The following is a 27,455-nucleotide window of genomic DNA, read 5'->3' on the forward strand; positions in this document are numbered from 1 at the left end:
AGTAACAAAATACCCATGCTCTCTCCTCAGTAGTGGACGCTCCTCTTTGGTATCCTATTTTGTAAGGCAGATGTCTTGCAGAGATGAAGGAGTCACACAGATGCATCTTTGAAAAGGAAGACAGTGTCACTTGCATTGCCACAAACGAATTCATCTATTTGATTACAGAATACACAGGAAGCCTTCTTTTGGTAGAGGGTGGGGGAGGGAGAAGAGAAAGCACTCATACATTCACTTCTTGCTAGAAGCAAGTTAGTTTGCTCTTGTAGTTAGTTGTTAACAGCTGTCAGTAGCTGTGATAATGTCTGTGTTGACAGAAAATATGGAATTATTGCTTTACGAGTAATTTTGAGCAACAAGGAACAGGACATTAATAAATCCTTCCAGGTAGACACAGCCCTGTGGCAGAAACTATAAATATTCATTTTGGGAAGCATTCTGGCAGTTACTAAGCATGATACTTACTTGTTGACTGCGTGATGCATGAAACCTTGTAAGATGACCATATGCTTAAAACACAAAGGATCGTAGCTAGGAACCCGAAAGTCTGGATGAGAAAACAAACAAACCACAAATGCTTAGAGAACATTAAATGACACATATTCCATGAATGTATGGACACTCTTGTATATCCAGCTACATATTTTATGACATTAACAGACCCCCCAACGTGATTTTTATTGCATTCTGCCAATATACTAAAAAAATAAAAAGTTTCCATAGTATAATAGCAGCTTATGTCTTGTAAAAACAGTGACTGCAAGATAGACTGAGAGTCATGTACAAGGAGGGAGAAAAAGCTGGACAGCAGCACAGAGTCTCACCTTCTAGACTTCTCACTAGGATTCTGCAACAAGGAAAAGACTTCTTCTAATTCCTCTGATTACTGCTCTTTTACTGCCCCATTCAAAAAAGTCTTTCCCTGCCATCTACCAAATAAAAGAGTCAGGTAAGTCTTCTAGTCTGTTTGCATCATCAGGACTAAGTTTCTGAAAGTAATTCTTTATTCCGGAAGAGTTGTATTTCAGGTCCTGCTACTGTGAAAATACTGTTGCCCACACTCAGAAGTCATGCCTCTCTCTGTAAAGCCCTCCAGCCAACAGAGGCAGGGAGTATTTTCCAGTAAGTCAGCCCAGGACCCCAGTGAGTTTTAGCTCAGGAGAAATTATCTTGAACAGGGGTCTGTTCAGGAGCAGGAGGCATCAAAAGCTGAAGGCTGGGGTGAAACCTTTTAGGCAACTTCTAGCTGCTACAACAATGACTTGTCAAAACGGAACTGTCTTAATTCTTCCCCTATACACATTAGTTCCTATGAGTTAAAGCAGGAGCCTTTGGTTTCAACTCTCTGACAGGACAAATACCCACTTTAGTGGTGAGACCGGAGTCTCACAACAAAATATTTTTCTTGGCATTGTGTTACAGAACAGTCACTGAAATGAGCTAGAAGGTAAGACTGAGCAAGGCAAGTCTGTAAGAAAATAAAATTACAAGTAATAGATTTCCAATGCCCTACTTAATATATATTGCAATAAAAAAGTGTCAAGACTAATAAACACAGTCTTACCGCTCCAGCCACAAGTCCAGTCAAATTGTAACTCTTGGATGCTGCTACAATCGATGCAATGAGAAGCAGAATTGTACCGATTAAATAATGAAGAAACTCCTGTAAAGACAAGCACAGCCTGCATCAGAAGGGAAACTTATCAGGAAAGCATTTCAGTATGCCTCAGAATGAAAACAAGTTGGCAAAGGTGACTCAAACCCAGAGGACAAAACACCAGTCAAAGAAAAAAGAGGAAAAAAAAAAGGGGGGGGGAAAGAAAAAAACACTTTGTGAGTGGATTTTGTACCATACCTGACTTTCTGTTCAAAAAAGGAAAGAGGGCCAATCTTCAGGTCTACTAATGTCACTGGATCTACTTACTGGGTATGGATGCAATCCTTTCAATTCAACATGGTACATTACTGAGGGTGAAAACATGTATCTTTATTGCATGGAGTATGCACCTTACTTAAAGAGACAGTTCTGGAAGAAGGGAGAAGGGCATAGTTCTCTAGCCTATATGAAATGGCAACAAATGGGAGCAAATGGCATAAGTGGAAAACCGAATGCTCCTACTTCAGATAATCTTAGAGAGCAAGTAGTGGATCTACTGCAGGAGTTACTAACAATTTACATCAACCAAGACTGGAAACAGGTGGGAAGCCATAAAAAGCACAACTACACAGACACTCATAACCAACACCCAGGCTCCTAAGTCTGTAAGGATGGCTCCAGCTGTCCTGGAGTAAAACATGGTGCCATTGGCTTTTCTGAGAGAGCACTGAGGCACCACATCTAAGCTTTTCTCTAATGTGATGAGTATCAGTCCAGGAGTCAATTTTACCTTGTTATAAGCAGAGGTTATCTGTGGATTTAGATTTTGAATCCTCACAAAGTTTATGGCAACCTATGGGTGTTTGCAAACTGAACACGGGTTGTTTCTTTTGCATGGTGGGGTGGACAGGAGGGTATCTGCTTATGTTATCTGCATTGCACTACCAGCATGAACCAAGCAAATGCAATGTATAAGGGAGAGGAGAGATTCCATCTCAAACGAAAGGAGGAAGAATATAGTCCCAAAAGGAAATTGTTCAAGGAAATCCCAGAACAGAAATATTCTATCATACCATACCACAGCTTCCCTCTGTTCAGGTGTTTATAAACAGCTCAGGAGGATCTTTGCGATAAAGCAGGCTCTGAGACTGCAACTTACTTTCCTCATTTGTAACCTTGTTTCAGGTAATCAAGATGTCAACCCTTGCTTTTGCTAGAATAAATTATTTCCATAAGGAGGCTTCTCTGGCTAGTCCAGGATGCAGCAGGCAAATTAGGCACGCCACTGCCTCCTTAGAGACATGAAATAAACCAGTGTACACAGCCCACTACTTCAGAGGAATCTGAGGGATGGGCAAAGGTGCAAAAGAATCATCAAATGCTAAATTAGGTGGAGAACCAACCCCTGGCAGGGCTGAGAGAGTGCCCCTCTGGAGAAATACCTCCCAGCTTTAAAAGACGTCAGTGCTAAACAACTTCTTGAACCACCGCACCTTTACTGACTGCAAATCACACCCCTGATTGCAGTGTAGAGATCCTGCCAGGAAACTCAGCCAAACACCAGCTGTAGTTTCCCAAAGTCTCTTACAGGTCTTCCTATTCTGTGCTAAAGATACTTCAATATGTGACTGAAAAGGAAGTTGGTTGTAACAGAGCAGCCATGTTCGAACATCACATCCCATAAGGCTATCTGAAGCTGACCAGCCACAAACTGCAGTGCCTTAAACTCACTAGTGACTCTGGAACATTTAGGAATGATTAAACACACCAAAAAAAAAACCAAAAGCAGCCTATGCAGAGGTCAAAATGGCATAGTCCTGTTACAGCAATGCACACATTAAATGCTGCCATTTATTAGCTTATTTCAATCCCTTATTTCAATTCCTGCATCTGTATTACCTCCAGATAAAGAAGTATTTTCTAGAGACAGATGGTGGTACACATTTGAAAAAATAAAAGGGGGTGCAAGTCTAACTGTATTCCTCAGCTAAAAAGAAAATTAAATTTTTCTCTCTGGTTAGAAGTGGATGGATGGACAAACTGTTACCTTAGATCTGTAAACTACTTACATAGCTTCCATTAAATGCCATCCAACCACTTCTTGGATCTCAAAATCCTTCTACATCTCTCCAGTTGGCTTTCCCCATCCCTTTGGTCCTTCCTCTGTGGAACTAACATGTCACTATGTGTGAGGGAGACATGTTCCAAGAGGTTATTAAAATCCATCATCCCACACTAGGACACAGGACTCTTCTGTTAGCTGACCTTATTCAAAGCTACTGAGGAAGTTCGGGTCTCACATTTTCTGTGCTGCTTGTTAGTTCTCTGCTAGGATATGAGAGATGGATCTGCAGGGGAAATGCGGGAATGAGGCAGGAACATCCTGCAGGATATCCCAGGAATGGCCAGGCTATGGCAATCAGGCTGAGGCTCCTATTTCTTGCTATTGTTTAAGTTACCTAAAACCATACCAAAAAGAGACATATTTAACTTAAATAGCACTCGTAGACTTTATTTTGGGACAGGAAGTAGTATATTATTTCTAATGCTATGATTTGGTACTCTAGCAATCCCTTAGCTGCTATAAATGCCCTGAGCTAGGACCCATCTGCTGATGGCTTGATAATCAGTAGCTTCTTTTCCATTGTCTCAGAATAACACTATTGCCTTCCCTGGAGTAAATCTGGATTTATACCTGTGTAAAGGAGGGCAGATCCAAATCAGCTAAAAAACTTAGAATTACAGCATCTGCTGAAATGAATACTAACAACAAAAGCAACAAAAGGATTTGTATGCAAGGCAAAAAAGAATTACGTGAAAGACAGCCTATCACTGTGTGATAGCACAAGAAAATGGACTAAGTAATTGAGACATCAACTCACAGGAGAGGCAAGGAACCCAGACCATCTAACAGGCTTACCGCAAGTGGCCAGCTAACGCAAGTAAGCTTCCTGTAGATTCTGAAAATGTGGATAATGTAGAAGAACAAAATCATAACCAAGTCACACATGGTAACAATCTGAAAATAGCTGTATGCACTGTAATCCGTCCATGGAGAATTATTTACGCTGATGAATCCAACCAGCAGTGAGATCTGAAAGACAAAAGGCACATTAAAGATTTTTACAATGGTGCTCAGAGGGCTGTGGAGATGATTTAAAACACAACAAAATGGCACTTAGAAGACAAATATCTATGTAAATTGGATGGTCCCAACAAAACAGAGGACAAAGTAATGAGCATGGTAATAACGTTTTAAAATTTGCTGTTAAATGAGCTAAAACAACCATTAAGAGTGGGGAAAGAGCCAACTGCTAGAAGGAAAGCAGCAGCTTCAGCCTGAAGAACCCAACCTGAAGAAGTCTCTATGTACAATACAAGAGGTCTCAAATAGAGAAGAGGCATTGAATGCCTGGAGTTGCACAAGTGACTGAAGCATGTAAACCTCACGGACTTTCAGAAGGAAATCCCCGAAAGCTGTAGAAATGAAGGTGCCTATGAACACATGCACCTTTACTTCCATTTAGTGAGATTTCTCACATGCAAAATGGGAGGACCTGGCTCCAACTGAGCTAACAGTTTTACCGTTCCTTTTCTAACACCTACAGAGCAGGATTATTAGCAGACTATAAGGTAGTATCATAGCAAATAATATAAAGATTTGGAGGAATTGATCAATTCACCCCACCCCCAATACAATAGTTATAAAGCTTTAGTATATTAACATTGTCACATAAAACTATAAGGCATTATTGTATAACTTCTTTCAATTGTAGGCTTGCAAAGGACAAAAGCTATTTTATTTTTTTAATCTAAAGCTACTTGTTTATTTCACTAATCTTGCTGCTTCTACCAGCCTGGCTAGCCTGGGTGATAAAAATAAATCTACCAAGGATATATCCAAATATTTTCTTATTACAGAGTTTGTCAATGCTTGCTTTCAGCCACTGTAATTTTTAGTTCATCCAAAGTCAGCCAGGAGCAATAATGATTCACATTTTAAGTGTTTCTCCAAGACATTAAAAAACTATCTGAGAAGGCCAGCACTTGGCTGGATGGAGCACCATCCTTTCCTGTACACTCATCTGCCAAGCTCCTAACCAACTGCATCCATTATCAGAATAATTTCCTTAAGATTAAAAGGGGGAAAAAACCCCAACACCCAAACAACATAGCTTAGATTCTCCCTGTTGTAATTTTAACTGAGTTTCACCTGCTTGATTCTAAGTGGACAGGCTAAACGTACGCATCTTCAAGGGCAACCAAAAGCTCTATACACATAAGAACTTCAGAAGAAGTTCAGGAGAACTTGTCACCTTGGCCAAACTTCATCCAAACAGCCACATCAATGTCACGACAGTGAACTACCTCAAAAAGGTGGCTACAAAGAGAAAAGTCAATGCTCCAGGATCCTTTCCCACACAAGTGGCTAAGCTATTGTTAGATCTGGTCCAGCTCCACTATTTTTACTGTGGTAGTCCAAGGGGTTAATATTAGCATTGTAAGTGATGCTCAGTCCAAGCCAGCGACAGGCTTCTGCACTAGAGTAAGCCTACATCGCCTCTTAGCTTTGAAATAGGTATAGGGTAGGAAAGACAGGACTTTGAGGTGCAGGGCTAGATCACCCTCAATACTTCTCAAGAATGGAGGTTACATGTGCCTTTGAAAATGCATGGTACTGCTCGGTCCCTGTCTCCCCAAAATATGTTCCTGCCCTCTGGTTTGGGAGTATAACATCATAGCAGCATCCTGCATGTTTAGTGCTTCTGCCTGTACCATGCCTGTTCTCTGGGTCTCACAGCCTAGCCACTGGGGAATGCTAAATGCACAAAGTCCTGCATCTTGTGCATGGCAGAGCTTCCTGAGATGCTACATTTCTTAGAAGATGACAAAGCAATGCTATCCACAATTCAGCATTTAAAGACTTCTGGCCCAGTTCTTCAATTCTGAGATAATTTTAATGAAGTTTTGCCCAATCGGTGTCTACATACACCAGGTCTACATTAAGCTGTGGTTGCAGGAGGGGCCATGGCCTTTGTCATCTTCTCCTTCCCACCCTGATTTCACTCCCTGTCGTGTACTGGCTCCTCCACTCATCTGTGCTGAGCCACCTCAGCATACTAAGCCAGCAGAAAAGTGAATTACTAAAAAACCCAAATAGCTTTACTCTGACTCTGCCATCACACAAGGCAGGGTCAGGTGAGCCAAGGAAGTGTGAGGGAGAAGCTAGGACTCCAGTGGAAAGGACAGCGAGCACTGAGCAGGCAGGATGGCAGCAGCCACTAACCACGCTGGCTCAGGCTGCCGCAGACCATCCATCTCAGTTCCTCGAATCTTAATGTCAGTTAAGCAAAGAGTCATCTGACTTTTAGCTGTTGAATAACTTGAACAATCAGAAGGAGATCAGCAGGTCATTTACCCTATAATCTAGGAGAACAACTGAAGTGATGCCAGACACACAGCTATTATTTTAATAAGAAAATGAAACTAAGTTTAATGAAATTTCATTCTATAGGAAGATTCAACAAGAAGTCACAGCAAGCGTTGAATCTTGCTCTTGGATAAAGGTGGGATAAGGACAACACTTCTCTAACCACAAAGGGCTAAAAGGGGTCTCCCTTATTCAGATGTCTTCACAATAATCAGTTCTCAATTTCAATTACACTGTACAAATCAAGAAGGAAGTGCTAATTGACAGAAATATTACATCTGCCTATAGGCTCATTTAATGCTTGAACCATTAACTTTAGTAACTTTTTTACTGTGTACAAAGGATAAGAAGGACTGGATCCTTGAAATACAATCACTATCCCACTGGTAAAAAAAACTTAGCTTAAACTAGACCTGGTTCCTTCAACTTCATGGAAGCATGAAAGTATTTTTTTTTTCAGTTAAAAGGTATTTAAAATTTGAGAAGAAGCATAAGGAAGAATGTAAGCCATCCAAGGACAAGGTCAGAAAATTCATCTGAGGTGTTATATTCCTCAGAAATAAGAAGATACAAGGTACCAACCAATCAGTTTAGAATCTGCTCAGATCCTAAGAACAGGGTAGAGATGTGGATTTGAACAAACATGCTTTCCATCTCAAGTTTACTTCACAATTAAAACAATTCCAAAACCAATGAGTAAAGATTCTCCCTTCTTTGGTTTTAGATGTGCCTCAGCACACAGGTAGGAAGAAATTCCTGCACGGCAACAGGTATTTCTTTCAAAGATTTCCTTTCTCAGCATAAATTTCACAACACGAGATTTACATGCAATTTCTGAAGAAGGTTCTCTGATTAGAGGCACATAATGCTATTTCACAGGACAAGTGCAAAGGGACCATATCAACAACTTTATATAAAGCTATACCATGTTCACCACACTATATTGCCTGCATGGCTAGCAGGTACAGTCAGCATTTAAAACTCACCTGTTGAAAAAGAATGCTAACACGTAGAAAATAGGGCCACATAATATTATTTGTCCTTTAAAAGTGACAAATACGAAAGTTCCTTCACCAGATATTGGTTTATCATGATATACTGGGTGATGACTATATTTTTTCCCCCTGGAATTCCTGTTTCCAGAGAACTTGAAATTGAGCGCTAAAATGATTAATATGTACTTGTCTGAGATACAGTTCAATATATATCTAGAAGTCAGTTTGTGGCACGGAGAGAGAGAAAGAAATGAATGGCCAAGCATTAAAATGATCAAATGTTATGAGTGTTCTTTATGCATCTGTGCTCAGGGGAGCAGGTTAATACATCTTGAAAATAAAAACCAGAGGCACGAAAAAATTAGGGCACTGCCATTTCCATTTGAATACAGTATTTCACAGATTGTGAGAGCAGCAGACATGCAACCCATAGCCAGCAAGCCAGTCAGACCAGAAGTACAGATCCAGTGATGGTCAGTCTCATTAGAAGATTTCAATGTGCTCCACAAAATATATCCAGGCTTTAGACCTGCATTACAAAAGAGGTGAGGGACATATTGCAGGACGCTACTGTTTAAGTGCTTTCTGGTTTCTGGAAAGCAGAACAAAGAACATATGCATCAATCAACTCCAAGGAGAGATTTCTGGATTTAAATAAAGTAAGCTACATATTTACTCTGTTTCACAGAAGTTGATCGGCTTAAACTAATCCACTTCTTGACTTTCCATTGGACCAGATATTGGAAGTGAGTCATCAAGTGTGTTTAGGAACACTGGTATATATCAGGAACTATCTCACAGTGAAGCCAACATGAACTAAAGGCAGTCAGCAATTGCCAGGAGGCACTCAACACCTTACCAGACAGAACAGACACCATAAAAGAAAGATGGTAAGAGTCTGCATTCTCTTCTCTATTTTGAGCTGGAGACAAGGCAACAACATCCTCTGCAACGTGGCCGTGCAAAATGTTGGCTCTTGAATAGCACTGACATAAGCTCCCAAGCCTTAACTCCATTCTGATTTGAAGTGAACACAGCTCTGCCAAAAATGAAACATAATTTGCTTTTTCCTGATATGGTCTTCCTTCAAAAGCCAACCCATGGTCCCTAAAAAAGGGTGAACAAGCACAGATCTTTCAAGGATGTTAATGGGAGATGGGACATGGGCTGGGAGATATAATCTTCACAACAAAGAAGGGCCAGGTGTTATGCTGCTGCTGCCTTTAAGTGATGTGGGCAATGCCCAAGACCCTTTCTCCCCTGTGCTATGACACCACTTGCTCAATGTGCCAGGCATGGGCCAGGCAGGCTGACCAGCCACACCAGGGCTGGAGGCGAGAGAGGGGCTGCAGCAGCACAACGTGTGTCCCAGCCATGCAGGAATTGTAAGGTGTGATCCAGTTATGTATCTCATGCTCACAGCAAGGATCACGGAATCAGAGAATGGTTGAGGTTGGAAGGCACCTCTGGAGATCACCTTGCCCAACCCCCCTACTCAAGTAGGGACACCTAGAGCCGGTTACCCAGGATGGTGTCCAGCTAGGTTCTGAATATCTCCAAGGATAGAGACTCCATAACCTCTCTAGGCAACCTGTACCAGTGTTAGACCACCTTCACAGTGAAAAAAGCATTTTCTGATGTTCAGATTGACTTTCATATGCCCTTTGCCTCTTGTCCTGTCACTGGGCTCTATTGAGAAGACTCTGGCTCCCTGTTCTTCACTCCCTCCCATCAGATATTTATACAGGTTGGTGGGCTCCCCTGAACCTTCTCTTCTCCAGGCTGAACAGTCCCAGCTCTCAGCCTCTCCTCATGTGGAGGATGCTCCAGAACCTTCATCATCTTTGTGGACCTGTGCCAGACTCACTCCAGTAAGTCCATGTCTCTCGTGCACTGGGGAGCCCAGAACCGCACACAGCACCGCAGATGTGGCCTTGCCTGTGCCAAGCAGAAGGGAAGGATCACCTCCCTCCACCCACCAGCAACACTCTTCCTAATGCGGCCCAGGGTGCTGTTGTTGGCCGCCTTTGCCACAAGAATGCATTGCTAGCTCATGGTCAGCTTGTTGTCCACCAAGATCCCAAGGTCTTCTCTGCGGAACTCCTTTCCAGCCAGTTGGCCTCCAGCCTGTACAGGTGCAGATACCGTCAGATATCCCCAGATGCAGGACTTTGCATTTCCCTTTGTTGCACTTGATGAGATTCCTCTCTGTCCAGCCTGTCGAGGTCCCTCTCCACGGCAGCACAACCCTCTGGCTTATCAGCCACTCCTTCCAGTTTTTTTATCATCTACAAACTTGCCGAGGGTGCACTCTGCCCCGTCATCCAGGTCATTAATGAAGATGTTGAACAGCACTGGCCCCAGTATTGACCCCTGGGGTATGCCACTAGTGACTGGCCTCCAACTGGACCTTGTACCACTGATCACAACCCTCTGGGCCTGGCCATTCAGACAGTTTTTAATCCACCTCACAGCCCACTTATCTAATCCATACCCAGTCAGCTTGTCTATGAGGATGTTACGGGAGACCACAACCTTACTAAGATCAAGGTAAACAACATCCACCGCTCTCCCCTTGTCCACCAAGCTAGTCACCTCATTACAAAAGGCAGTAAGGCTGGTCGAGGATGGTTTCCCCTTTGTAAATCCATGCTGACTACTTGTGACCACCTTGTCCTTCATGTGTTTGGAAATGCTTTTGAGGAGGATTTTCTTCATCACCTTCTGAGGGACTGAGGTGAGGCTGACAAACGTGTAGTTCCCTGGATCTTCCTTCCTGCCCACAGAGATGACATAATCTGTTCAGAATGGCACACTGTCCTTCTGTACCTCTCAGGATACAGAGGATAGGGAAGGACTGGAAAAGAGTGATAAATTCGCTTTCCCTGTGCTACAAAATGCTACTTGAAGTGTTCCCTGGAAATGCTGTTCCTTTTTAAAAATCAGGTATTTTCCTCCCTGTTTCTTCTTGTCCCTGTCAAAGAATGAGTATCTAAAGTCCATTGGTCATTGATTACACTCAGTAAAAGACAAGGAAAATGTGTATCAAGACTTCAAGGAAGTCAATCTTCCACTGCAGGAAAATTCAACACCTTCTTAAGGAAAGGAGAGGAATCATGCCTTTGTACTAGGAAAAGATTATATACAGAACATCCAACTTCCAATTACTCCTAAAGCAAATGCACACTGGAGAAAAGGCCCGTGGCATTAGGCCCAGACACTGTTGTACTCCTGATTTCAGATGGTTTGAATTCCACCTAACTCCCTGCACTTACTCTTGGCTGGCTGTAGTCCTGCAGATGCAATTAGGTTACAGAGAAAGCCTGGCTCCAAACATCCTAGCTTCACAGGAGTGGACTGGGCATGATGCTGGGACCAAGAGCAAGCCAGCAACACAGTCCTCAGCTTCTCTGGTGGCTAGATCCTCCTGTGGCTTCCAGTCCTGTCATCAGTCATGTGGGCCACCGTGAAACTGCCCAAGAGCTGCCTGCCTCTCAGGACTAACAGGCTGGGCTCCCCTTCACTAACACAATCGTGCCAGCGTGTACCAGTAAAGATGGAAGAACCTGGATCAAGCCAGCAAGTTCAAAGCAGCTTAATAGAGAATCACCTGCTTCCAAGGAAGGGGCAGGCAGAAGTGCATGCCTACCAGTCAAGAGATTACAGATACAGTTTTCCTCACTAGTGTCCTGAGCGTAATGAAGGAACCATAACATAAGAAAGGACTTGTTTTGCTTTCCAGGTACCCACAGGCCAGCTGGCACCACTAAGCATTTTCTGATCATGTGGTAGAAGACTGTAGTTTATCTGACCGCAGAACAATTTTATAACCCAGGAATCAATCCGTGCAAGTGCTTTGTATGATCTTTTTCTACTGTCCTGCTTTAATGGATGTAATAAATAAAGCTCTGGCTTTATTACCAATACTTAATTGTTTTGTAACATTTGAAGAGAACTAAATTTTCCTTAGACACAGCTACCTGCACAAACATAAATACAGCATGATCTCCAATATTGACAAGAGACTACTCTAAAGGAAGCCTAATGTCCCGAGCATTACACATTTCCACAAACACTGACAAAACAAGGGAGGAACTGAATGTCACTGGCTCTTGAATTCTGACCCGTTTTGTAACCATCTGTATTGGTTTTGGCGGGGTTTTGGTAGAGGGGGAGGGGCTGCAGGGGTGGCTCCTGTGAGAAGCTGCTAAAAGCTTCCCTGGCTCCAGCTCCACTTCAGACCCACCTCTGGCCAAGGCCGACCCCATCTGCAACACTGGCAGCACCTCTGGGAGAACAGATTTAAGAAGGGGGAACCTACACTGAGGAGTGGGAGTGGGATGTGAGAGAAACCCCTCTGCAGACAGCCAGGTCAGTGAAGAAGGAGGGGAGGAGGTGCACCAGAGGAGGGGATGCCCCTGCAGCCCGTGGTGAGACGGCAGGCTGCCCCCCCGCAGCTCATGGAGGGGAGCGGGGGAGCAGATGCCCACCTGCAGCCCGGGGAGGGCCCTGAAGATGGCTGTGATCCATGGGAAAGTCTGCGCTGGAGCAGTCTGTGCCTGAAGAACAGCAGCCTGCAGGAAGGACCCACACTGGAGCAGTTCGTGAAGAACTGCAGCCTGTGGGAAGGACCCATGCCGGAGAAGTTCATGGGGGACTGTCTCCCATGGGAGGGACCCCATGCTGGAGCAGGGGAAGAGTGAGGAGTCCTGCCCCTGAAGAATAAGAAGCGGCAGAGACAACGTGTGATGAACTGACCCCAACCCCCATTCCCCATCCCCCTGTGCCGCTGGGGGGGGTAGGTAGAGAAAATCAGGAGTGGAGTTGAGCCAGGAAGGAGGGAGGGGTGGGGGGAAGATGTTTTAAGGTTTGCTTTTACTTCTCATTATCCTGTTTTGATTTGATTGGTAACAAATTAAATTGATTTTGTGTTTTTTTTCCCCAAGTCAAGGCTGGTTTTTGCCCATGACCATAATTGGTGAGTGATCCTCCCTGTCTTTGTCTTGACCCACCAGCTTTTCATCATATTTTCTCCTCCCCATCCCACTGTGGGGAGGAGTGAGCAAGCGGCTTCGTGGTGCTTTGTTGCTGGCTGGGCTTAAACCACGATACCATCTTACTGTCTGAACTTCAGTAAATCAGGTATTTTGCTGCTTCAGCTCCCCCATTTGCCAAATGAGGACTAATAAAGACTTAATATGCATTGTACTAAAGTTTTTCACCTTCAAAACACTTTAGAATGTAAAATAAGGCAAAAATGTTGAGCACTGCTAATAAACCTCTAGGTCAAGGTGACTGTTTTCCTTTATAGTCTGAATGAGAATAGATGCCCACTAAAAATAAAACAAAACCAAACACATAACCCCCACCCCTAAAAGCCCAAATCAACAATCAACAGGTCACAGATGTAACAGACAAGCACGGGTGAAAATATGTGTGGTAATGACCCTAAAACATCCAAGGAGGAAGACACAGAACAAGTAGAACAGTAGAAAAAAGCTGGTCTTTTGCGGGTTGCTTTTTGGTTGATTTGTTGCCATTATACCACAGAAGATAAAAATGAGAGTCTTAGCTCGCTGTAAAATGGGAATTGGTATTTATTTCCTGACTGTCACTTATTTACTTACAACAGACTTTGTTATCATGTGTTGCAAAAAACCCACCATGCACAAGACATTGTGAATAAACTGTTTCATAACTGGAAGCATAATCTTTAATGCTAAGGCTACTTTACTATTCATCCTCTTGACCATTCCTGACTGTTCTGTACCGCACATTATCACTTGCCTGTATCCAGCTGTTCTTTCTCAATTCTATCAATGACTGCGAAGGAAGGGTTACCCTTTCGCACTGTGCCTGCACAACACCCCATACAGTGGTGATGTACTGGGTGTGCTGGCTGGGATAGACTTAACTTCACAGCAGCCTGTATGGCGCTGTGATTTGCCTTTGTGGTTAAAACAGTGTTGATAACACATCCCTCTCTTGGCTGCTGCTGAACAGTGCCTGCACAGCAGGAAAGCTTTCTTTCCTCTCCCTCCCCTCGCCCCAAAGCAAGTAGGCTTGCAAGTGGGCAAGACTTTGGGAAGGGCCACAGCCAGGACAGCTGGCTCCAGCTGACCAAAGGGACATTCCACACCGTATGATGTCGTGTTCAGCAATAAAAGCTCAAGAAAAGGAGGTATAAGGGGAAACGTTTGAGGCTGTGGCGTCTGTCTTCCCAAGCAACCATTACACATGCTGAGGTCCTGCTTTCCAGGAAGTGGCTAAACACCGGCCTGCTGATGGCAAGTAGTGAAGGAATTCCTCTTTTTGCTTTGCTTGCATGTGCAGCTTTTGTTTTCCTTATAAAACTGCCATTATCTTGATCCATGGGTCTTTTTGCCTTCCTTCTATTTTCTACCTATCCTGCAGAAGAGCAGAGTGAGCGTTTGGCTGCTGACTGGGTTTAACCCACTGCAGGTGGCCTACTCCTTGCCTGGGACTTCCAGCTGCTGCAGTAGTACAAAGAACGATATTAAAAATCATTGCAGAAAGGAACTGAACGTGTTTTTTTGCAAATCCCAAGATCATATACTGAACTGACAGGCTGAAACTGCTGTCTTACTCTGTAACTTTTAACTATGGATAATAATTTTCTTTTTCTGTATAGAAATAAGATGTGAAATGCCAGCTAAACTGCAGGGAGGAAAGATAATGTCAGTAAGAAGCAAAATTGCCTGAAGGTGCCCAGTTCTAGAGAAACACTATAACTCTTATCGCAAAGATTTGCCATAATACTGTGACACACACATTGCCATGTATAATCCACCCAGCACTGCATTATCTTTTCATTGAATTATTTTGCCATGCAATGTACAACCACATTCTTGCTTTTCTCAGAATTTTTTCTTTCCTGACTGTACTCCCCTCTGCTATACTCTCCCGCAAGAAGTTGTACTATGACTTTTTGTCTCCAGTGTTTCCTTTTTTTCTGCTCTTTATTCCCCTTTCCTCTTCTTTCCCTACACTACACTCTATATTTCTTCTCCTTTATATCTCTCATTCTCTCCCATCCAAACTTCCCTCTATACATGCAAACGCACCATCATTACCTCTTCTAATATTTCCTAGCTGTCTTCCCCACTCCCTTGCATCAGGACATGCATTGCAATTAGCTAACTAAAAATTGGCACCATTCAGGGGAAAAAGGTCATGGGACAAGATTCAGCATAATACTACACCTGTACAAAGACTGTAGGCAGCAGCTGTGGTTTACCAGTCTCCAGTTGGTAGTTGGCAATACCTGAAAGTGCTTTTCCTTTCCATCCTTCTCTGACAATTTAACCCTCTAGAAGACAGAAACAGCTTCCCCCCCCTGCCCCCAATGCTGTAAAACAGCATGGAGAGGAGAGCTTCTCCACTGCACTTACTGGAGCACTGATGAACCTTTGTACTGCGTTAATGTCCCTCCTCCTGAATCTGAGAAGAGAAGGACCCTGAGAACTATCCATGAAATTGATAAAAACTGATTGATTTCCACTCTCTTAAAACTTACCCAAGTTCTAGTGCAAGCAACTGTACAGAAACTGTCTGTCTACATATTTGGAGCACGGGACAGCACTGACTCATACTCAGTTTTATCACAGCCTTTTAAAAAACCCAATATAATAAGAGCTAAATGCTTTTTGTATTTGAATGAAAAAAGTCAAAGTTTCCAGCTTGTGACACCAGCCAAGATAGTAAGTGGAATTTTCCATCCCTAAGCGAGCCAATCAGGATAACCATGCCCTGGAGAAATGTCACTGACTGCGGCTGTGCATTTCCGAATGTTACACCTCAACACAGTGAAGCAACACCAATATAGTATTAAGTACATATTTCTGGACAGAATAAAACAATTTATTTGAACAGCTTCCCAAAACAGAAAGATGAGGAAAGCACAGGCCAAGGTTACAATTGTAGTTCATGCAAGACTAGTTCAGCTAATTTAAGCAACAACATCAACTGCTGCTGTAATCGAGATTTTCTTCTTCCAGGGCGGTGTTGGAAATGTGAGCTTTGACAGCCAAACCCCTACTAGAAAAGGAAGATAAAAAAATAGTCCATTTAAATCTTCACTAATGACAGATGAAATCAGCTGCCTTCAAGTGCATGGTTCTGTGAAGCAGTCAGTCTTTGGTTGCACAATAATCTCTCAGCCCCTGCGTCTGGGCAGATTTCCTTCTTGTCTGGCTGCTTTGCTAAAATAAGGAGGCTGCCTGACCTCTGGTAAGTGACTTCTCTTGTGCACCACCATCCACAGGCTATTTATTGAAGATAAAAATGGTTGGAGGGTGAGAAAAGGCGAAATAATCTTATTCAGACCCCTTATGACTCAGATAAGAGGACAATCCTAAGTACAAGCAAGTGGTATTCTTTATCTATTAATAAGAAGTTATCTATCTGCTCAGGCACAGGCCTCAGTGGTAGAAAAGGATGTGGGGTATCACAGAACCAGCATATGAATGACATTATTAAAGAGCCCTTGTTACAGGGTGTTAGCCATGACCATTAAAAAGGCAATTCTTTGTAATGACTAGCTACAATTAAGTCCTGCCTACCACTGATCACAGTGTATGCAATACTTCAGTCCCACCACTACCAGCTTAACTAGCTCCCTGCCTCAATCCCCACAGCTGCCTGCACCACACTGAAAAACATCATAAAATGCTGTACGCTATTAACTGAAAGCTGAGGACTTCACAGTTATATGGCAAAGAATGTACTATATTCTCATCAGGCAATGAATTAATTAAAAAAACCCCACCACAATACAAGTTTGTTACCAACAACCACCTCATAATTTTATTTCTTTTCTCTCCAATCCAATATTAACAGATTTGTTTTAAAAATCAACTTAAATTTAAAACATTTCAACTGTAAAAGCATTATCAGTAAGTTTTTCCAATCTACATCAAAGATGCACACACAACACTCAAAATACTGCAGCAATGTAAGTGATAATTGAGTAACATTACACAAGTGCCATATTCAAGTCACAAACAATTCCCAAAACACGTAAAACTCATTGTAAAACAGTATTAATGGCATAGCTGACTGTTAGCATGTCTGCAAAGTATAGAACAGAATTTTAAACACAGCAAATGCCCTGTCAGAGTTTTAACCCTGGGAAACACAGATGCTTTCCCTCTAACTCTCAAAGAGGTGCCTATGTCTTTCTAGACACCTGCAATGACTGAAGGTACTACTCTGGACAAGGCCAGGAGACCCCCACATTTTGCGAGCATGTAGCTTGTCCACCTATTAATAAGGAATTGCTTCTCTGTGCAGGCAACAGCCCCCATGTAAGAGCTAGCCTGCCACCCACTCCAGTGGCCTCTCCCGTCTCAAATCAAGTCATAGTCCCCAAATCATAGATGAACCTGCTGTTTCAGGTAAGAGCAGGGACACATCCTCTATAACTGGTTTTATCTGCAGATGTGCAGATACAATCACTGGCTCAACCTGTGCTCTCTACCCTCCTCCTAGGTAAGGTACTGGTTGTGGTGCTCATTGGGAACCTGTGTCCCACACCACCAAGCCAACTGCCCATTTAGAAAAATACTACCTGATTGCTGCAAAAAGCATGCAAGCAGTTCCTGCTGTATTTCACTCCACTGTAGAAGACCATCTATCTTGCATGGTAGGGAGAATCCCTATATCACAATTCAGAAGATTATAGGAAGTAAAAAACATTGTAAGAGACTTGAATCTCCAGAGTCTAGTAAAAAGTGGAGGATGTGGTGACAGCAACCAAAAATGTAGGGATTAATATAACCAGATCTCTGCAGATTCATAAATTGCATAGCAAGCTGTGATTGCTACTTCTCTCCTCTGCAAGGCAAGCACTTCCAACATCTAGATCCTCCTGGAGAGCCATGTTAACCGTTCTCTCAGTCTGGTAAATCTGAGAGTCAGACAGAATGACAGGGGAAGACAGTCTACAGTGTGGATAGGTTTGTGTAAACAGAGAAAGACTGTCCCAAGCACGCAAGGTGCTTCTGAGGCAAGAAAAGAAAAACGACTGGGAGGAGAACTGTAAGCCAGCCAAAGCTGGTTTGGGAGAACCTAAAAATTAAGAGGTTTCAGCTGTGTTAAGGAATGGGAGAAAAGTGGCTCTCAATGGCAGAAAGGAATCCAACAATGACATACAGGAACATACATGCTCATGGAAGTACACAAACACCTAAGGTATGTAAACATTGCTGGAGAACTTTGTCCTTTGAGGCTGCTGCTGCAAAAGCAACAGAGTTCACCAACCCTGGGTCTGGAGAGGGAGCCCTCCTTGGGGGCAGGAGATTGCCCACCTCACCTGCCATACTTCCTTTTGGTTGGCTGGGAAGAAGAGCTCCTTGTAGGAGTAAGGCACTTCTGAAACCACTGCTCTGAATCATTGTCAGATATATTGTTTGGGTTGTTTGTATTGGTTGCCCTTTAAATAGTCAATAAAGTCCCATAATGTCAGTAATATACAATCTAGAAAGAGCCTAATCCTTACTTGTGAGCTATAAAGCTCTTGTAGATAAAGTTCATGGCTGTCTAAAAATGGATTTACCAACCATGCATGGCAATACCACCTACAGAGAAGGAGCCCACATTGGCTGACCAGCCAAGCCTGCCTCAGACTGGCTGGCTGCTTGAAGCCCAGGGTACACAGCATTTATTATTAACAAACACCCACAAACTCTGCACAGCAAGCTGCAAAGTTTCCCCCTTGACCTGGATATCCAGTACATATCTAAAAGCATAGAGCTACTTAAAACTCAAATAGGAACATATAACACAAAACCAGTACCTCATAGCAATTATCATTCTAGTAACCTATCAAACTAGATGCACAAAAAATAAAAAGCATATGCAATCTCATCTTCCCGAAAGTTGTTACCGAGATAAGGAATACCTTCCGAACTGCTCAGTGAAGTCTCAGTGCCTATACCTGCTAACCCTCAGCAAGCAATCTGTTCATCACTTGCCCTTACAGATGCTGCTCACAACAAAACCTGTTCTCATTGTCTGAGGCATTTATTGCTTGACTGATTCAAATCTTCAGTTAACACCTGCCATATCTCTCCCTGCCCCAGAGAGCACCACACTGACAGCTGGCAGTCGCACAGACAGCAGTTAAAAAGTTCTTATCTGTCATCTCCAGCAAAGGCTTTGTTAGTCATGGCAACAGAGCCTTGAGCAACGTCTCCTCGAATAAGAGGAGGACTTGTTTACATCACCGATGTCCATGTTGTTAGCTGTGCTGGCACATCATTATTTTTATCAGGAAAAAACAGGTGAGAGTTCCCGAAAATGACATTTTCCAGACCAACCGGCATCATCACAACCTAGCCGCTGGATCAGACTGGGCCATAGCATGCAAAAGAACGACCTTTCCTAAGTGCGAACACCTGATGCTTGGCAAGGTGCCAGAGAAGTGTAGGGCGATGAATGAGGGGGAAAAATGAGAACAGATGAGATTCCCCAGTGTCCCTGTCACAGCTGACAGCTTTCAGTGACCACCTGGAGACTGGCAGGCCTTTCAAACACACTGGGACAGCACTCCTGTGTCTACTAGGAAGCTTCACTCAAGCAATCTACAAAAGGCTCAATTAGCCAGCAGGTGACAAGCAGGAACTGGGGACTGTGTTCTTCTCAAACAGGTAAAAGAGCTCTCAAAGTGGCCTTCCCAGAGTGTGATTAGAGACTTGCAGGAAAGTGTGCCAAGTCATTCTGTAGTTCTGCAGCTGCTGCTGGTCATCTCAGGTTAACAGCATACTTCTCTCCCAGCAGTCAGTACTTGTTTCTTGAACTCACTAATGGTATTTTTAAAAAAACCCCAAAACACTAACTACCAAAAACATTCTAAGAGAATTCCCCCTTGAAGCAGCTTCTCAATCTTGTCATCGTCGCACTTCCATTTTCCTTAAGGGAAGCTGTGAGCAGGAGAGGAAGCTATGAACGTTGCAGCTGCTGCTGTTGTTGCAAGAACAGCAGCCAAATTTGCTTTGGCTTTGAAAACTGCAGTCACCAGTCAGACACATCTGTACTCACCATTACATTCATCAAAACACCAGCATCACAGTGCAGGGAGTTGTTTCAGCCGTGATGATCCCTTAAGAATCTGAGTTAAGCAAAAAAGAGGAAGCTCACAGGTGGGTGAAGGGAAATCACAGCAATTTTAGACTTTGAGCTCTGTGTACAGAAAGTAGCAATTTCTGGCTGCTGCATACTTTACACCTCACCACAAAATAAGAGGACAAGGCCACAGTGCACATGATGTGACAACAGCGCAAAGGAGACATCTCAGCCGCAGTATTGAGTGAATACCTCACAAGGACTCCCCAGGGAGGGGAGCGGAGGAAACACTTACTCATAGTAAGCAGTGTCTGGCTTTGCGGGACAATACTCCATCAGACCGGTAATGCGGAGCAGGTACCTAACAGCCTCACGGTCAGGTATAATGCCCTCACTGAGGTACGGCCACAGCTTCACTGGATCACAATGAGACGTAACAGATTGTTCCAGCCTCTACAGCCCTTGAACCTAGTGAAGGATGCTTGGCAAGATGCTCTTTATCATTTACGGGCTCCAAGCAGATGGAGACCACACTTGAAAAGAACCGATCCCCTGGTTTCTCTTTGTCTGTGGCAGGAGGGGAGGATGTTCAAAGCGACACCATCTCCAAAGAGAGTGAAGAGAAGGGATACACCACACTTGCATGTCTTAAAGGAAAGTCACAGAGCAGTAAGAAGCCATGCTTTTCACCACATCTTATTATCCACAGACTCCATGTACACCTGATGAAGATTTTTAAATGGCATTTGCAAATCTAACTTCCTGTAAAACAAATGTGCCAGGAAACCACTGCCAATACTTCACTCTGCTCTTTCAAGCATACTAAACACATCTCAGGTGATGTGGTAAATTTCTAGGCTTCATTTCCTTTTTTTTTTTGTTTCAGAAAATGTATTTACTAAACCTTGTTCAATCACCTCTATACAAAGAGCACTACATGCACTTAAGCTGCTAATGAATGTATTGCAACAAGCCCTAATGGATGGGCCAAATGAGCAATGAAAGGTAGCTCCAGCTTTGTGCTTTTAGGAAGCCTCTTTTAGGATACAAATACAACATTCACTGACCCATTCAGAACAGAGATTCCCTAGTGTTTAACAATGACTATAGCTGTCTTTTTACCAAATGTACTGGAGTTGATTTTTTAGCCTTCTAGAGCAGTTTCGACATCAGAAAAATTACTAGTTTCTTTTTTGCTGAAAGAGATAGAAATTAAAACAGATGGTACAAAACCTTCCCCTGCCCAAGAAAAAAAGGAAAAGGACTACATTCTCAGCTTGTGGTCTGAAGCACATGGAACCACTTCAGGCTTATGTAGTTCCTGCCCTTATATGCCAGACACTTGCTCTTGCTGACAGTAGTCTCTATGGCTGCAGTGTTGTCTAAAAACGCTTACACAAAACCAAAGGAGAGCTGAAGTAAAGCTACATCAGTTCCCTGGTTTGGTTTACTGTGTAATCTTGTGAACAGCTGCATCACTGCAGCTGAGAACAGCTGCATGGAGGTGAGACAGAAGGGGAAAATTCCTTAAACTGGTGTTGCTTGTGAAGTTTTGTCTCATCAAATAAAACTGTGTCAGCCTACCACCAAGCACTCCTTGGTTAACACACAGAGAACACACTGTGCTCCCAGCTCTTACGCAAATACCTGGGCAGAAATTGTAAAGTGGCCACCCAGAGCAGAGGCATGGAAAAAATACAACTGGTCAAGCCAGCCTGTTTCAGTGATCTCAGTGTGGAAATAACAGGACTTCCCAGACCTATTGGTTTTAATTACTAGGCTTCGACATTCCTCACTCAACTGCTCCTGCTTACTTTGGAGCCATTGAAGACTTAGATAAATTTTTTCTCTCTTTGCTCAGCATGGTAAGCAAGGTCCTTTTACTGCAGCTTCTAGCAGAACAACAAAAATAATTAGCAGCTACAACACATAGCTCTGACCTTGGCCTGAAAATAACTTTGCTGCTAAAAAACATGTTCCATTTCTTATTGCTTAGCCAGTAGTTTATCACATAGTTGCAGACTGGAGACACCTGCACATTCTTGGAGTAGTTTTCCTCAATTATTATTTCCTTTGCAAACATAAAATGCCTCCTGCATGCCTCAAAATAAGACTTTTTGTATAATATGTCATGACATCACTGATAGCTATTACAGCATTATTTTTCATCTTTTCTGTTATCAGCCAGATGAAAAGTCAAGCAGAACACAGAACTGTTTGAATCTAAGGTTTGTAGGTTAGCATCTGGCAGCTTTCACCAAGCTTGTTACTTCTGGCCATTATTTTCCTTTGAAGAATGATAGACAGAGTGATAGCAGGGGAAAGTTGAAAGTGCAGTCTACACAGGACCCAGAGACAGGCTTATAGTTTCAGTATCTTTGCATATCACCAGAATCCCTCTCTTCTGACTGAGCAGCATTATATACCATACAGGCAAAATCATACATCACTGACGCGCTGCTGCAAAGAATTAGATGTTTTACTTCAATCAACTCCATGGACAGAAAGATGTTTCAGGCTCAAGATCAAGTTAGAAGATTGAGTAGCTCTCAAATCTTTTCAAGCATCATTTGCTTTTGTGAATTTCCCTTTCCTGAATCAATGGTTTTGATTAGGAATTGTCTTCTTCCACAAACAGATTTTGCTCTCTTTTCACATTTTAACTTCTTCTGAATTTAGCTCACCAGTAAGTTTTTCTGGTATCATCCAACACATTCAGAAATTGATCTTGGCTCCAGCAGCCTAACTACCAGCACTTTCTAGCTTCCAGTGTTAGATGTATTAATATTCTCTTGAATACTATTATTCAACTGTATGTTAGTATACGAATAACCCAGAGGGGTTTCAGCACACTTCAAAGTTACTCAGAATTACAGACTGTCTTGTTGGCTATTCACTTGTCAAGCATGTAATTGCTTTTGGTAAGACATACTTTGGAAATTAAATAGATACTCAGCAGAAAAGCTTTAACTATTGCCTTAGCATTTCTAACAAGTTAAAATGATGTTGTCAACTTTTATTGAGTTTATCTTTTTTTACCTTGCAATTGGTTGTAATTTTTTTCTTCAGCCTTGAGAAGATAACTTTGATTTTCTTCTTTTCTGTCTGGTGAAACTGCTCTTTCTTGGTTCATATTGAGCTGAAAGAATCAGCACTGGTTTTAGCTTAAAACACCCTCTACTCTGAGGCTGTGCTTACCCTGCCAGAAATACTGTCTGCTCAGTAACAGTGTTATTGTGGGAACAATCGCCTTCAGTCTGAACTGTGGTCAAAGTTAGCTTGGCCCAACCTGAAGGAGGTGAAAGAGAGGCAAAAAAGGCCATGGCCACCTCTGCACCTCTCAGAGTCTAGAAATGAGGAACAGCCCAAGAACAATTTGAGAAGCCTGTGACACCTACACAAGCATGTGCTGTGCCGTGATGGCTCTCCTTCTACATGTGAGCTCTCAACACTTCTTTTCTCTCTTCAGTCTGTATTGGTCACGCTCTTGCAAATCTCTGCATCAGACGCTTTGGACAGGTGATACCATCACAGCCATTCCTACCAGCCAACTGCCTAACATGGTGGGATACCTATAGAGGCTCCACTGTCAAACATGGGCTGTGCTGAAAGCAGGACCCAGTCCAATACAGCGTCTGTGGCATCCTCCAGAATTCAGTTGTAAAAATACAAAAGGCACATAAGGGCTCCACAAGAAATTCAGCTGAATCAGACTTGTTTCAATCTATGAACACTGCTACTTGAGGCACCCTGGTGACAATACGGATGTAAAATCATACTGTGCTCTCTAATGGCACAGGATGCTTCAAAAGGCTTCCAAGAACCCATCTACTGAGAACTCGCCAAGCTAAGTAGCATAGGTTCCTAGAAAGTCTTATAATAAAACAAGCCAGCAGTAGCATGGACACAGAGCAAATGTGCTTGAAACAAACCAGCACAGTTAGTGTGGCATACTGAAGATTGCCACATGTATCGATTTGCCAAGCTGGCTAAAATTCAAGTTATTTAGCTTCTCTGGCATAAGTGTATTGTGCACACTGATAACACACCCACTCATGCACTTAGTACACTGCTGCTATAGAACCAAAGTGGCCACAATAGGATCCTGCATGTATCCCTGTGAAAATAAGAGATCTTGGCAAAACTGCAAATACAAAAAAAAAAAAAAGAAAGAAAAGAAAAGAAAAGAAAAAAAGCTATATTAATCACCATCAGGTTAAACCAGTTGAAGTGGGTTAGATGTTGAAGATACTTCGTAACTTCCTGTTAAAATAAGAGCATCAATTCAGACTGGATTTTGAAAATGGAGCCCCTACTAACATCAGTAATACGCATGAAAACCAGCTTTCAAACTGTCTTACTGCCATGCAAAATACACAAGTCACAGAACTATGTTTTCTTCTCCATTTTATTTTCAAAGTATTTACAGACCATTCCCTAAGCATTAGAGAGCCAGGAACTCCATGCATAAAAAGCATTATCTTTTCAAAGCTATAATCATTCCACAAGGTTAAAGAAATTCTCGAGCAAAAAAGAAAAGGAATTTGTGTGGACTTACAGGCAAGAAACACATTTTTTGCTTCCTAATTTCATTCTGTGCTTGACACCACAGCATCCAGAATGTGGAGAGAAAGCACTGGTAACATGTAGACAGTAGCAACAATTCAGTAATCATCAGATTGCTGCACAATCTCTTCATCTTATCCAAGATTGCTAAGTTTTAGTCCTTGTGTTATCATCTTTCTTACAGAAGAACAGCTGTAACATTATCTTCTATTTCCTTTGTACAATTTCCATAGCTTATTGATGTCACCTATTAGAATTATTTCATGCACATGTACATTCAATCAAATTTTTTTTTAGCTTGTAAGCACTGCAAACAGCCCTTAACATTACAGTAACTGATGAAATGTTTCTTTCTTGTTCTCTCTTGTTATCATTTACTTCTTGGTAAATGGGATTGAGGAAGAAAGAGAAAACAGTAACGTTCCCTCTTCGTAACCACAATCATTCAGAGGCCCAGTATGCAATTTAGTGTCATATATGTCTAACCCAAAAGACCTTACCTTTGTCTTCTGCCAGCATAATGGTTCTCCTTCTTGGTAAGACCACAGTCCCACCAGCCACGTTAACACTAATGTGGGAATGTTTATAGATTTAGCATAAGGAATTCTTTTCAAAGAAAGATACTGCAAACACTTCTTACTAGAAGAACTGAATGTGAATACAAATGGATCCATGGATATAGTGGAAATTACTGTCTGAGAAGAGATAAAGGAGAGGTGCAAAAATATTTAGCTCTCCGTATTTTACTGGCTGCAGGAGTTAAATCTAGAACCAACCTATCCAGGTTATTTCTACACACTGCAGCACAAACGTTTAGTTTTCTTAGGGAATTATTTGAGAAAACAACACTACTGTGATACCTTATTGAAAGAAGTTAATTTGCCCAAAGCTCCTTGGACACCTGAGGTAACTTCCACTGATGTTATTTGCAGGCAAGCTGGAAAGCAGAAAAATGTAAGAAGGCGAAGCTGAAAGAGTGCTAAGGGAAACTAATTTACATTATTTTAACTTCTGTTAAAGTCACCGCAGAAAGCCACTAGCTTAAATTCTGATGAATTTGATATTGAACATCATGGATAAAATATTATTTTATGTAAAGTATGCGAAGTATTACATAAAATTACATAGATTTACAGAAAAATATGTAAACTTTACATGTGCACCAAAACCTGAAATTTCAGCACAAATAAGCACGCTTGTGCTAGCTGTAAGAGTCACACGTCATAGCTGTAGTGACACCACAGCAGGACGGAGAGCAGAGAGGACTAGGTACCTCTAGTCCATAAAAGGAACTGTTCTTCCCACAGCGGTGAAAGCAAAAGGATAGACTTTTAGCTAATCAGCAAAACATGAGTCTACCATCTTAGGACTACAGGTTCATTTGCAATGTAGACACACGCTCAAAAGAATGTCATTTGTCTCCTGAAAAGGTACTCCAGATCCACAGGATGGTCTGGGAACAACCCAAGCCAAGAGAAGGCAGCAGAGAACTGTTTGAGTACCTGCTGAACTGAATTCATAGTGAGGGACAACTCTGAGGTCTCACGCGCACAGTATGAGAGCTCAGCAGGTGCAGGTAGCCATGCTCAGTCACATTCAATTACGTCTCTTGCTACCGAGGTTCATTTCTAAAGGCAGCTGATGGCCATTAATGAACTGGAAGAAATTCGGTGCCTTTTTAAATAGAAACTTTAGGATCTGATATTGTTCCACTGTAACCTAGAACAAAATGATTCCTAATTTTTACTGTCAATTTAGGACTCTGTGGATGCTAATAACTTACACAGGTTAAAAAAAATGACTAGACAAATAAATGGGGGGGGGGGGGGCATTGGGGGCTATCAAAAATGAAGGCAACAACTCCACCATAAAATGTTGTCAAGGTACGAGTTTTTGCAGGATGAAACTCTATGTGAGGAGGTATCACTACATGCCATCTTCCATGCTCTTTCCTAGCCATCCGTCATTATTCACTGCCGTTACTGGAATTAAGCTGACAAATCGCTCCATGGACTAAGAATAATTATGTGCCACAGAAATGAGAAATAGCATATCCATCCGTTAATCCTCTCCGTATCTGGACGGAGCAAGGTTTCCTGCGCTGAGCCAAATGAAGGCACCAGCTCTGACCCTGGCAGCTCTCTGCCGTCGATTTCTTTCGAACTTCTGCTTTTGAGCCGTACGTCTCCCAGATCCCTCCCTGGGTCGCTGGGGCAATGCCTGGAGGTCTCTGACAGAGAGGGCGCAGGGCCAGCCAGACTAGCGGTCTCAGCCGCGGCGCCCACCCTGAGCGGCCCGCTGTTGGCACTGGCACTAGGCCCTGCTTTCTCCCCAGAACTTACCCGCCCTAAAGAACCAGGTACTCCGCTAGGGGCCCGATGTGCCCTTCCACCACGATGTTACCACGGTTTTTAACGGCAAGGAGCTGTTAATGCTAACAATTACCATTAGCTACCACTCCCAGGACACCACCACGCAGCACCGCGAGCGAGCGAGCGGCGCTACCGCGGGCCCGCGCAGGTCCGCCTGGCTGGAAGCGCGCATCGCTGCCTTAGGAAAAGGCGAAGGCAGCTCCCGACAGACCCGAGCACTTCGCTTGGCCAGAGGAACCGGGACTTGTTCCTCCTTCCCGCGAGCTGCGAGAGCCGACGAGCAAAACCGCGGCGGCCGGGACGGCAAGGGGCCGCGACCCCGGCACCCCCGACGACGCTCTCGGGACCCGCTGCCGAGAGAAACAGCCGGCAGGGGCGAGGGCGCCGCCCGCGCGGGCCGAGGGTCCCAA

The 27,455-nt window shown here is 43.0% G+C and overlaps 1 protein-coding gene across 2 annotated transcripts in view; it reads right to left on the reverse strand.

Annotated features, from left to right (window-relative positions):
• CMTM7 (CKLF-like MARVEL transmembrane domain containing 7) overlaps positions 1–27,455 on the reverse strand; it is a 27,674-nt gene continuing 219 nt past the window's right edge. Inside the window, exons 2-5 of one of the 2 annotated variants that reach the window (XM_010562414.1) lie at positions 4,518–4,691; positions 1,565–1,663; positions 466–547; positions 1–106 (exon numbers count right to left, since the gene is read on the reverse strand). In XM_010562414.1, the coding sequence (XP_010560716.1) occupies positions 93–106; positions 466–547; positions 1,565–1,663; positions 4,518–4,691 (369 nt within the window). In that variant the 3' untranslated portion in view covers positions 1–92. Of the gene's footprint in view, positions 107–448; positions 548–1,564; positions 1,664–4,517; positions 4,692–27,455 lie in introns of those variants that run through there. The other variant, XM_010562413.1, reaches the window with a different exon arrangement.

The sequence above is a fragment of the Haliaeetus leucocephalus genome, unplaced genomic scaffold (genome assembly GCF_000737465.1).
Source record: "Haliaeetus leucocephalus isolate CR32 unplaced genomic scaffold, Haliaeetus_leucocephalus-4.0 Scaffold159, whole genome shotgun sequence".
In the NCBI taxonomy this organism is placed as follows: domain Eukaryota; kingdom Metazoa; phylum Chordata; class Aves; order Accipitriformes; family Accipitridae; genus Haliaeetus; species Haliaeetus leucocephalus.